Source organism: Tarenaya hassleriana, unplaced genomic scaffold, assembly GCF_000463585.1.
Source record: "Tarenaya hassleriana unplaced genomic scaffold, ASM46358v1 Cleome2, whole genome shotgun sequence".
Classification (NCBI taxonomy): domain Eukaryota; kingdom Viridiplantae; phylum Streptophyta; class Magnoliopsida; order Brassicales; family Cleomaceae; genus Tarenaya; species Tarenaya hassleriana.
Genome location: NW_010965372.1, coordinates 1,925,552 through 1,937,041, shown reverse-complemented (window position 1 = coordinate 1,937,041; position 11,490 = coordinate 1,925,552). Strand labels below are relative to the sequence as shown.

Genomic DNA, 11,490 nt, shown 5'->3' with positions numbered 1-11,490 from the left:
TGCTCAAACAGAGGAAAAAGAACAATGCCCACGTATTGGATTTTAGACCAAAATAATATATTATATATATACATGATATATCTTGTTGTCTTAGGTGATTTAAAGTGGTGAGCTTGGGGAGTTTTGTGTTGGAAACAGACAAAGATTGAGGACCCTATCAACTCTGGACCCCACCAACCAAAGTCTGCATATTCCCATTTGAATATATTACCAGAGAACTTGTGGATGCTGTTTCCTGGGTGTGCGGTGTACAAGAAACACATAATCTGGAACATGAAAAGTCACTTCTCCAAGTAAAACCATAACAAAAAAGGATAACTGGATCTATGGAACTGGTGAAAGTTTCAATCTTTGATGACATGGTTGGATGAAAAACAATGAAGAGAGACTGTCTTAAGGCTAAATGTCACTAATGAAACATTGGCTTTACCCAAAAATCTTGGTTTAAAAGGGGAAGAAAGAGAAGACAGAGACAGTCCTTTTTGGATTTTTCTGCAACTGAAAACCATCATGCTTTATAGTGAACTCATCAGAGAAGCAAAGGAAATCAAGGGAAAATAAAAAGCTACAAAGACCCCACCAAAACAGAAACAAGAACCAAACTGGGTTTCTCTCCAAACTCCAAACTCCAAAACCCAATCTCTCTCTCTCTCTCTTTCTCTGTGTTGTATTTAACCTTAATCCAACATGTTGTGACTCTAAAACCAAAATCTCTTTGATTAGACTAATCCTTTTTTTTAACTTCACCTGACTGTTGTTTCTCCACCGCTTCCCTCCTCTTTCGGCGGCGGCTCGTTCAAGTCAATGCTCAAGACCGGTCTCTGCACTTTAGCTTCCTGTGTCTGATCGGTAGCTTGGCTCGTAGATGACCCTGCAGCCTCAGCCGCTGGTCCAACCCAGTGGCATCTTTTATGCCCTCCCAGAGCTTGCCCTGTCGGAAATCTCTTCTGACAGATGTTGCATTGGTGATCTCCGTTGCTAGAGACCGACGTGTTTGATCCCTGACCGCTGACTAAGCCGGTTGCTTCTGACGCAAGTAACGTGTAGGCTCCGACCCCGGAGCTCTCGTTCTTGGCCTTGTTGTGGCTTGCCCTGTGACCTCCAAGAGCTTGGTATGAAGGGAATGACTTGTTGCAGGTCACACACACGTGTTTCGGCGGATTGGTACCGTCAATATGATGATCAAGCTCGTCTCGATTGGACGTTTTCTCCATATCTGACAATCTCCTCTTCTTCCTTCTGATCTTCTTCTGCTCGAGAACATTCTCTTCGGCCTTTTCAGAGCTCTCGAGAATGTCGGGATTCCGAGGCTTTTCGGGACCGGTTTCTGCGTTAGCTAGCATCAACAGATCATTGACAGCTTCTTGCATATCGTCTTCCGGGTTCGTTTCAACCTTCGAAGAGCTTCTCCTGCCTCTCTTCCCGGTTATAGACCAACCCTTTGTCGATTCCTTGAGGTCGACAACCATATCAGGAACAATGGATTCCAAGTTACAATCCGAGAATCCCGAGTTCTCACCACCATCATCATCATCATCATCACCATCACCATCACCATCATAATCAGAATTGAAGTGATCATGGTCAAGAGAGAGTGTGGAAGAGGAGGAACCGGGTCTGGTTTGAGGAGGCTGAACTCCTCTCCATCCCCTGTCCGGATGAAACCTCATGTGTCCGTACAATGCCTTCATGGAAGTGAATTTCCTCCGACAAACGCAGCAAGCGAACTCTACGAATCCATGGACGAGCTCTAGATTCGCACTGTGAGGTATAATCATCCTGGGTTTCTCCCTGGATCTGCTCGTTTCATTGCCATGGATCCGCTTGTGACCTCCCAAAGCTTTTCCCGACTTGAACCCTTTGCCACATTCAGAGCATATATGCGTCTGACCTTCTCCTCCTCCATCTTCGACCTTGTTTCCAGCTCCATGATCGCCATCTCGATCTTCTTCCGATTCGTCTTCGACGTCTTTAGCTCCTCGATCGTCGTAATCTTCCTCCACGAAGGATTTGAAATTCGGAATCCGAAGCTTGATCGGGCCTGATCTCGCTTCTGCTTCTGCTTCTCCACTGGAAACCGCCGAGAATTCACAAGCCTCGTACTGTGCCTCCTCCTCATCCATCGTATTGCTCCAGCAGCTGAAAAACCCAGACAGAACAAAAGCTCGAAAACAGAGTATCTCTGTCTGAAATTGCCCTAACTTGGTAGAGAAGCCAAACCCTCACCACACTGTTGTATTCTCTTGAAGAAGCTCTCTGTTCTCAGACAGAACTAACCTATTTACAGACTTCGATTGGAATCGAATTTGCAGAACATGAGAAGAGAGAAGCAGAGCAACAAGAGGAGGCTGCAACTATTACTGAAGAAGAAGAAGAAGAAGAAGAAGAAGAAGAAGAAGGCGTTGAAGAGTCTGACTTCTACAGATTGTGTCTCACGTTTAGGCAAAATCACATCTTTTATTTATTTAATTAATTAATTGTGTTATTTACAAGGCAAAAAATAACAAAACCCTTTTTAAAAAAGAAAATTATTTTCGTGATTAAAAAGAGATATATATATATATAGGTGTATATATTGTGTTGTATCTTAGCACTTAGCCACTTACCAAACCATTCGAGATATGTTACCCACTCTAATACTATTAACCTACTAAGGCCCCTGTTTGGATGCTTAGATAACAGCTTCGTCATTAGTAACGGAAGATTTTAATCTGAAAGCCTGAAACTTTTTATTTATTTATTTTTGGTACTTTGCACATTCTTTTCTGTAAATACCTTTCCAATTCCTACAACTGGATGCCAAAAAAGCAATCAAGTTTCCAAATTTCGGCACCGGTTTAGGAAACGCGAAACGCGATTTCTCGGAAAACCCGCGTTTGGAGAAAGATGAAGCCTTTTTTTATTGTCGTAGGGGCAAACACGCCCTTAGGAGTCGTGCGTGCGTGGTTAATTAATGATAAATGCACATCCGTGATTGATTACAATTATTAATATTCGTGGGTTTAGGCAAGAAAATCACGATTTATATATTCGTAAAATCTGTGATATAACTAAAGAAAATATTTGATTGAGATTCCCGAAAGGAGTTATCATTAATGGAAAAATAACAAATAATTTGGGTTTCTTCCTACGCGAGTGTTTATCTCTTTAAGTCGAGGAATCTCTCCAAAACTAGGGCTCCATTATACTTCGGTCCACGCGGTTTTCCAAAAATCCAAACCCTTTGGTTCAGTCAGAGTTTTCCCGATCTGTATTTAATACGTATGTGTACACGTATATATACAAATTGTAATACTTTCTAGTAATAATAATATTAATGTAGACTTCCGTTGGTTATTTGTTTTCTAATCCGTCATTAATTCAATTTAATGACGAATTAAAGATTTCGCCATCTATCTAACAATATCGCTTAAATTTTCTAAAACATTATACGTACCACAAATCTGCATCTATAGATATATATATATATATATATACTAAAGATAATCAAAATAAACGAATAAAGGACTGTCAAAATAAATTTCCATAAAAAATCGATCTTGGGCGCGAGCTATATAGTTGGAGTGGAGGGCCACTCCCACAAGACATGCATTTTTGTTCATGAGAATAAAGAGCAGCACATTTCATTATAATATAAGGTAATAATACTTCTTCACAATTCATAATTTTATTCAGTGGAACCAATTGTACATGAAACAAATACATTATGTTATATACAGTCGGTCCAACAATGCAAAGACGTATTCAAACTAGTAATATTCATTTAGATGCTATTAACATATAGTATTTTTGGTGATTTTGGATATCAGAACAAAGATTACAACCGAAACACACAGCAGACAATCTCCAACCTCAGGATAATGTACATTTTCCCCCACAACACAAAACACTTGCTCAGACAACCTCCGAATCAAATCTTGAGTTCCTCTTTTTTTTTTTTGGTGATATATATATATATATATGTGTGTGTGTGTGTGGTGTGTGTGTGGAGAGAATTCAGAGGAATGAATCGAGATAGGAGTAGTCCCTGGCTCGTCCGTACTCGAGGAGACTGCCGTACGTCCGGTCCCAGACACCGACGAACAGAGACTCGGAGTCGGGGCTGAAGGATAGGCCGGAGACTTCGCCGAAGAAATCGATCTCTTGTTCTTTCGCGTACCCAGTTTTCGTGTCGTAGATATGGACGAAGTCTGCTGGCTCGGCCATTGCCATGTACCGTCCGTCCGATGTGTACCGTATGGACCTGATGGCCCCCAGATTGCCCTTTAGGACAGCCACTGATCCCGACAGGTTTCTAATGTCCCAGATCCGACAGGTCTTGTCTTGATTTCCCGTGGCGAAAGTGACGCCATCGGGACGCCAAGCTGACGCAAACGAGTAGTCTAAATGCCCTTTCAGCGTCGCGACCGTCTGAAAAAAAGATCGTTAAGTTCAAGTTCAAACCCATTATTCAGTGTCAAAGTCGGAAACTTTATAAGCCCGCAAGACAAAACAGGAAGAACAGCTTGTGTTTTACAGTACCTCTCCGTTGCTGGAATCGACCAACAGGCAATCCGGGTCATCTCCGACGACCGCGATTAGTTTACCGTCGGGACTGAGAGATGTATGCTGCATAGTTTCGAAATCGGGAACAAGAATTTCAGATCGCCTTAACCCAATTGAAATGCCAAATTTTCTGGCAAGAACAAGCAGAGGGTAATAAAAAAAGCATATCCACTCACGTTAACTGGCCATGGATAACGGAAGTGCTGGACAAGTTGATATCTCTCCATATCGAAATCTCTGACTCCGCAATCATTGTTCGAGGCCATGAAATGCAGTGCACCACTACGCATCATACAGATTTTTTTCTATTTAGATCTTCACCATCGTATGGCTTACACAAAATCAAGACAAGAGTACAATACATACCTCGAGGTCCTATATATATCTACTGCATTCGTGATCGCATTTTCATCATTTGTTGTGCGTGAGCAGAAGCTTACACCAGGTCTATCAAGATGCTGTTTACATCACAAAAACGACAAATTTACCGAGTCAGGGACATGGATTAACAGATTGTTCTGCATTTTGTATTAGTTACAGCAATCTCAAATCAGGTTCTACATGCCAAAATCGAAGCCAAGATTGATGATTGGTATATCCTTATCACGCTCTTGAAAAAATTAATTCAAGGCCACTGTAACCGACCTTGCAAATGAGTTCTCCCTGAAATCCACCAGCAACTAGCAGTCTATCTCTTACTCCCATAGTGCTAATCTGTGTCTGGGTAAATCCTTCCAATAAACTTCCGGGATGTTTCTGAAAAAACCCGGATATAAGCTAAGAGAAACGCGAGAAACAAGAATAGAAATGCCGACACAAATGACTAAAAACGGGTTGCATAATTTGCATATGGTTTGGTTTCCAGGAAAAGCACCTCAGTCGGAGCCACATGACCTGAAACATTAAGAACTTCGTTCTTGGCAGATGTCAAAGTTGACCAGTGGACGATAGAAAAGTGCGACATCAGGTAAACATCGTGCTTAGATGTAGCCCATACCAAATTCCTCAGCTGCAAAACACGAGAAGAAATGAACACCCAACGTGAAATCAGCTTACAATCGTCCACCGAAAATATGCGGATAAAGAACGGTATATGACTCATCTTGGGGGTGGAAGAACATTAAAAAACATGTGGTTAACTGCAAGAATACGATTGACAAACCTGAAAATGAAGAATAGTTGATCTCACGGATCTACAATTCCTCCTGAACGTGTAGAAAGAGCTGCCTTTCTCGGTATTTATGCAGTCCTGGTTCCAATGGATAAAGCCAGAGTGAGCATAGCACAAACAGAACAATGTCTATGCAATAACGTTGGCAGGAAGAAACGGGAAAAAGGCAACTCACCTTCCCAGATGCCTCGCCCGAATTAGGGATATTTTCATAGTTTTTGTATTGTTCTAGCCTAGTTTTCCTGTACTTTTCTCTGGTGATACTAAGTCTATCCCAAGGAATTCCCTGAATGTCCTTCCCTTTCCGGGCTTGAGCAGCAGTTGTATCGGCAGACTTGTTCTAATACATTGCGTATAAAAAGTGTCGGGAGATGAGAAAAAAAAAACAGATCATAGCCATGAAAACTGAAAAGAACCCGAGAAAGAATCAGAGACCAAGTTGTCATATTCTTCAACTTCGGAGTCAGATGCCTCGATATCCCTGCCATGAAACTCTGCATCCATGTCATCTACATCTTCCATATCATACTCATCAGCCATGTATTCAGCTTCGGCCTCGTCACCATGGTAGCCAGACATGGTGAGATCAACCTGCACAGAACTGAAAGGCCTTGATCACAACCACCAAACAAACAACATCAACATGGTGTAATAACACAACCACTGAATGTTTCGGATGTCGAAATGAGAAGAACAACAATATCTACCTGTTACTAACCAAGAATTATCATAACATATACAAACTAAAGATTGGCAACAGGAAAATTTCTTGAGCTGATGCATCAAGCTCGAATTTTTCCTTGCCCAGTTCTCATTTCATATAACAAATTGGTGATTCTCCTCATTGTGAAACAACAATAAGGCTCCAATATAAGAAAGGGTTCCAAATTTTGCATTATGCTTACCACAACTACGGGAACAAGGATACAGATCAACATATTTCTCCAGCCGAATTTAGACATGACGCGGAAAAAACCCAAAAATGAAATCCATGAAACAAGACAAATCTTAAAAACCCTAAGAACCGTAATAAAGGTTAATTCCTTCGATGCTTATTCAAATTATCAAAACCCTAGAAACAGGAACAATAGATACAGACGCTAGAGATCTTCATCAACCCAGAAAACCCTAGAATCGGTAAAATCATGGCAGAATGGAGACGAAAATTTTAAGAAATGCAGAGATACCCAGTTTGAAAGCCGGTAGAGATTTGACGCGAATTAGATAATCTGCGGATCTGAGAATCGAAATTATATATCGCTGTCCCAAATGAAGTTTTTACGGGTTTTATATTCTGCCCGCAGCCATTTATTTATTTTGTTCTCATTAAATTTAATAAAATAAAATCCTATTGCTTTTGGCGGTGAAAATAATTGTCTTTTTTTTTTTGTGAATGGTATATAAAACAATCTGACGTAATTCTTTTTTCTCTCTCAAATTTTGTATCACTATTGATGTTATTATTAAATAATCATGTGGAATATACACTACTTTGTAAAAAAAAAAAATCGACAAACTTGGAGCTTCAATAGTTTCAAGTGGTCCGTTGTGACATTGTTGCCATACAAGTGGGTCATTTGAGTAGACGGAGATTTAGATTACACGTGGCAATGATCTCACGATCTAATCTTGCGAGTGTGTGAGATAAATCAAAGCGGTGATGCCACGTGTCTTTATCAAAACAGTCCACGTTTATCACTTACGTCAGAGCTTCGCCTCCACATTCCACAAAACACTGTATGCCTATACACGACTCTCTTGTCCCTGGAAAATTCTCGAATTTTCTCGAAGCGCCGAGACGGAGAGCCGGAGCCGGAGGAAGGCCATGATACTGAGGAAGGTGTGGGGATCGGTGTGGAATCGCTCGAGCAGTGGCAATGACTCGGCGGGTCAGCGTGCGGTTCGGGTCTCTGCGCCGTCATCTCTGGGGGCGTTTGATCAATTACCGATGGATATACTGATTCAGATTCTGAGATTGATCGGACCGAGAGATGCGGTGAAATTGAGCTTATCGTGCAGGGCCTGGAATTCTTTGGTTAGCGATAATCGTCTCTGGATATTCTATCTCCAGTGTTCCCAGGAGCCCTGGGACTCCATTTTCTTCGCGGAAATGAATTTGCGATTGGGATTTCCTCTTCGGTGAGTCATGAATTCTCTTCTGTTCCATTTTTTTGCTTGATCGCCGGAGGAAACTCCCGGAAAGAAGCGGGATGACATTGAAGGTGCTATCGTAGATAGAGCAAGAACGATGGTGTACTGAATATTCCAATTCTGAGGAGAGATTTAGGTTTTGGTGCTAAATTGATCTTCTTCTTTTTTCCACTGTAGTTTCTGATTGATCATAGAAGGATCATTTGAGTTGCCCACGAGAGAATGCATATAATTCAGCTAAAAGTAGCCGAGATTAGGTCTCAAGGATGCGGATCAGGTTTCTGGATTCGCTTTTTTCCTTTTTTTTTCATCATCGTGATTCATGGGCATAATCAATCGATGAGAAACTGTTTATTAGTGATAAGAAACTGTCTACTGGTATGCATGCTGGAACAAGGCCATCGAATTGGATGTTATTTTGATGATATGGTGATGAAGTAACTTTTGGGAAGTTATAGCTTTTAATTTCTGGAAAAAATATGGTTTTGTGAAGAAATATTTGCTTTGCAGAATGTACTCTACTCATACAGGGGAGTTGTCATTCATGCGCATTTATGGCCAGAGGGCACAAGTTCCCGGTTCCATTATAATCGACGGTATGAATTATGACTTCCATAATGAAATTGTGACAACTGCCTTGTTGTTGTAATGGTTTGTTTAGCCTTCTCGTTAATTATACTTGGCACTTACCATTATATCTATATCTGTGTATTTGCCATTGGTGGCTGTGTCATAAAAGGTGGCTCTGGATATTGCAAGTATGGTTGGAGCAAGTATGCTTGTCCATCTGGACGCTCAGCAACATTTCTGGTGGGGTTTTGTTTGATGAGATAATCAAGTTATTTGATTTTGTTCACCATTCAGGGATCTTGTCTTTTCACACCACTACACAAGATAACTTGTCTAATTATGTGGATAGGAGTTTGGCAACGTTGAGTCACCAATATACTCTAGACTTCAACAGTTCTTTGCAACCATTTTCACCAGGTTTGAGTTATCATTTCGTGTCAGTGTCTGCAAATTTGGTACATCACTAGCTGCTGTAGCTTTGAGTCTTTCCACTTATTGACATATGGATTCGGCTTTTGAGTTACTAAGCTAATACCTCAAACATCTTTTGTAGGATGCAAGTAAAACCATCTATGCAGCCGGTAGTGCTGACCTTCCCCGTGTGCCATTTTGATGGTTAGATACAGATGAACTCATTTACCTTCAGGATCACATAATCTGGTCCCGGTTTTTATGGTTTCTTCCTTCTTGAGTTTTCAGATACTGAATCAGCCAAGGCATCGAGGCGGCAGCTTAAATCGGCTATACTTTCAGTCTTGTTTGATATGAATGTTCCTGCTGTTTGTGCTGTTAACCAGGCAAGTCTTTGTTTCACTTCTTATGTCCTTTCCAGAGGTATTTGTCCGAATAGTATATATCGGGTATATCTCTACAGAAGAGGCTGTGAAAGCCAACACGATGACTTTTAAGGAATTCCCTTCTCAAGTTCTTCAGCAGGATCAATTTGGTACAAGTCACAATCAAATGAAGCAATATTTTTTATGCTTTAAAAGCCGAAACCCAAAGGAATGGATGGGTTCTAACTTGATATATTTTGAATTGGATACATCTTGTCACCTTTTACTAGAGAAGTGTAACAGTGCTCGAAAAAAAAAGGAGAGTATAGCTTAACTAATGAATTCATTGTCCATGAATATTTACATGCCTTGCATTTATCGACGAATGACCTGTCCTATAATATTCAGGCTATTTTGGCTCTCTATTCTGCAAGACGGACATCTGGGATTGTTGTTAATATTGGTTTTCACGTCACAACAATTCTTCCAAGTGAGCTTTTTATTCTGTGTTTTAACTCCTTGTGCTCCATATGTTGTGAAGAGGTTGTTTTATCGCCATTATCTCACGTGTGTTATCTTAATCTGAACTGAGGTTGTTTTGTGACAAAGATGATTTATGTGAAGAAATCTGTTGTTTTGGAGCTCCTTGTGTCTCCCTCTGACTGATCTTTTCTGCATTTTTAACTTTGACTGGGGGTTTTACAGTTTTGCATGGTAAGGTGATGCGTCAGGTAGGCATAGAAGTCATTGGGTTTGGAGCATTGAAACTCACTAGCTTTCTCAAGGAGAAGATGCAAGAGAACAACATTCCTTTTCAATCGCTTTACACCGTTCGTACATTAAAAGAGGTAGAAGCCTTCTAGCCTTCTTTTCCTGGGAATTGAAGAGGTGCTTATGTGTTAGCAGGAGGTCATAAAACACAATTGGAAGTTACCGGTTGTAGTTCTTTGAATATAATTAATCTCTGTGTTGCTTTTACGGTTTGTGGGAATGTAGAACATATGCTATGTGGCTGCTGATTATAAAGCTGAACTTTCGAGAGACACACAAGCTTCAATGGAAGTTGCTGGTGAAGGATGGTTTACTTTATCGAAAGAGCGTTTTCAAACAGGAGAAATATTGTTCCAACCTCGTCTTGCTGGAATGTAAGGCTGCTCTTATTTGTTGCCTTGAGGACAAGTATACTGTTTAGATTCCTCCTATATTAGTCCTGAGGAGTCGGAAACTAAAAACACAATCATTTGACCAGAAAGGATAGTGCACAAACATGCTATATTTCCGTTATTTCGCATTGAAATGCTATTAAGTTTTCTACCTTCCACCAATCTGAACTAAAGCATCTCTAGCACTGGCTTCCTTTCCTCTTGAAAGACTGCCAAAACTCCAGACTTGGGTCAACTTTTTTGACCATGATAAATAGTCTTCTGATTAGTCTTTTACCTACGATTCCCAAAACAGGCGTGCAATGGGTTTGCATCAGGCTGTTGCACTCTGCATGGACCACTGTGAAGCGGCTGAACTTACGGGGGATGATAGCTGGTTCAAGACTGTTGTATTGGCTGGGGGAAGTGCATGTTTGCCAGGAATTGCTGGTACAGTCATCTCTTTACTCTTTGTTCAAAGATTTTGAGTGCCAAAAAATATCTTTTGCTGTTTTGCTTCCGCAAGTAATCCAGATTTCTTGCGAAATAAATTTTGGAATGTATTTGAAAAAATCTCCCTCGAAGATATGCATGAATGATGTGCTTATGGTATTGTGTTCTCTTGTGCTGCATCCAGAAAGGCTACACAAAGAACTGCATGGCCTCCTCCCTACATCCACCGTCAATGGGGTCAGAGTAATTCCTCCTCCTTATGGTGTAGACACAGCATGGCATGGGGCAAAGCTTATCAGTAATGTAAGTCCATATTCCTGTGTCTCTCTAATTCCATTGTCCACTTGTCACAAACTCTGCTATGTTAATTGAATGTTTCCAAGAAAAAGGCGTATTAGTTCTTGAGTACAAACCCTTGGTCCGAAAACCACCTCTCACTCGTTACCGACCTATATACATGCTTGTGTATTGTTGGAGAGGAGTAAATGCTGCACGTTTTAGTGAGTGAATGGCTTGAAATCTCACATGGTTGGGTCTCTTATCTGTGGATTATGTGCAGCTAAGTACCTTTCCTGGTCCGTGGTGCATGACAAAGAAGCAGTTCCGTCGCAAGTCAAGACTGAACCTCATGTGGTGAATCTTTCCGCTCTCTTCTCCTGCTCCCCCCCCCCCCAAAAAAAAA

General features: G+C 40.9%; 3 protein-coding genes across 6 annotated transcripts; 1 reads left to right on the top strand and 2 right to left on the bottom strand.

Annotated features, from left to right (window-relative positions):
- Positions 1-443: 443 nt before the first annotated feature.
- On the bottom strand, positions 444-2,304 carry LOC104811702 (zinc finger protein ZAT9). Its single transcript, XM_010538490.1, has 2 exons — positions 2,227-2,304; positions 444-2,139 (listed from the first exon to the last, which is right to left on the bottom strand). The coding sequence occupies exon 2, from the start codon at positions 2,121-2,123 to the stop codon at positions 744-746; it is 1,380 nt and encodes a 459-aa protein (XP_010536792.1). The 5' UTR covers positions 2,124-2,139; positions 2,227-2,304; the 3' UTR covers positions 444-743.
- Positions 2,305-3,741: 1,437 nt separating this feature from the next.
- On the bottom strand, positions 3,742-7,003 carry LOC104811700 (uncharacterized WD repeat-containing protein C2A9.03). 3 transcript variants are annotated; one of them, XM_010538487.2, is made up of 10 exons: positions 6,904-7,003; positions 6,152-6,317; positions 5,892-6,056; positions 5,708-5,794; positions 5,420-5,554; positions 5,191-5,301; positions 4,912-5,003; positions 4,722-4,827; positions 4,522-4,608; positions 3,742-4,410 (listed from the first exon to the last, which is right to left on the bottom strand). In XM_010538487.2, exons 2-10 carry the CDS (start codon positions 6,293-6,295, stop codon positions 3,997-3,999), a joined length of 1,341 nt encoding a protein of 446 aa, XP_010536789.1. In that variant the 5' UTR covers positions 6,296-6,317; positions 6,904-7,003; the 3' UTR covers positions 3,742-3,996. The 3 variants fall into 3 exon arrangements, with proteins under 3 accessions (XP_010536789.1, XP_010536791.1, XP_010536790.1); XM_010538489.1 differs by having other exon boundaries at positions 6,152-6,307; positions 6,904-7,001; XM_010538488.2 differs by lacking the exon at positions 6,904-7,003 and adding an exon at positions 6,622-6,885.
- Positions 7,004-7,447: 444 nt separating this feature from the next.
- Positions 7,448-11,490, top strand: LOC104811699 (actin-related protein 8). Of its 2 annotated transcripts, XM_019202397.1 has the most exons (13): positions 7,450-7,855; positions 8,045-8,144; positions 8,378-8,463; positions 8,607-8,677; positions 8,787-8,854; positions 8,991-9,052; positions 9,137-9,234; positions 9,622-9,703; positions 9,919-10,061; positions 10,210-10,358; positions 10,672-10,805; positions 10,993-11,111; positions 11,368-11,490. In XM_019202397.1, exons 2-13 carry the CDS (start codon positions 8,134-8,136, stop codon positions 11,443-11,445), a joined length of 1,101 nt encoding a protein of 366 aa, XP_019057942.1. In that variant the 5' UTR covers positions 7,450-7,855; positions 8,045-8,133; the 3' UTR covers positions 11,446-11,490. The 2 variants fall into 2 exon arrangements, with proteins under 2 accessions (XP_010536788.1, XP_019057942.1); XM_010538486.1 differs by lacking the exon at positions 8,045-8,144 and having other exon boundaries at positions 7,448-7,855.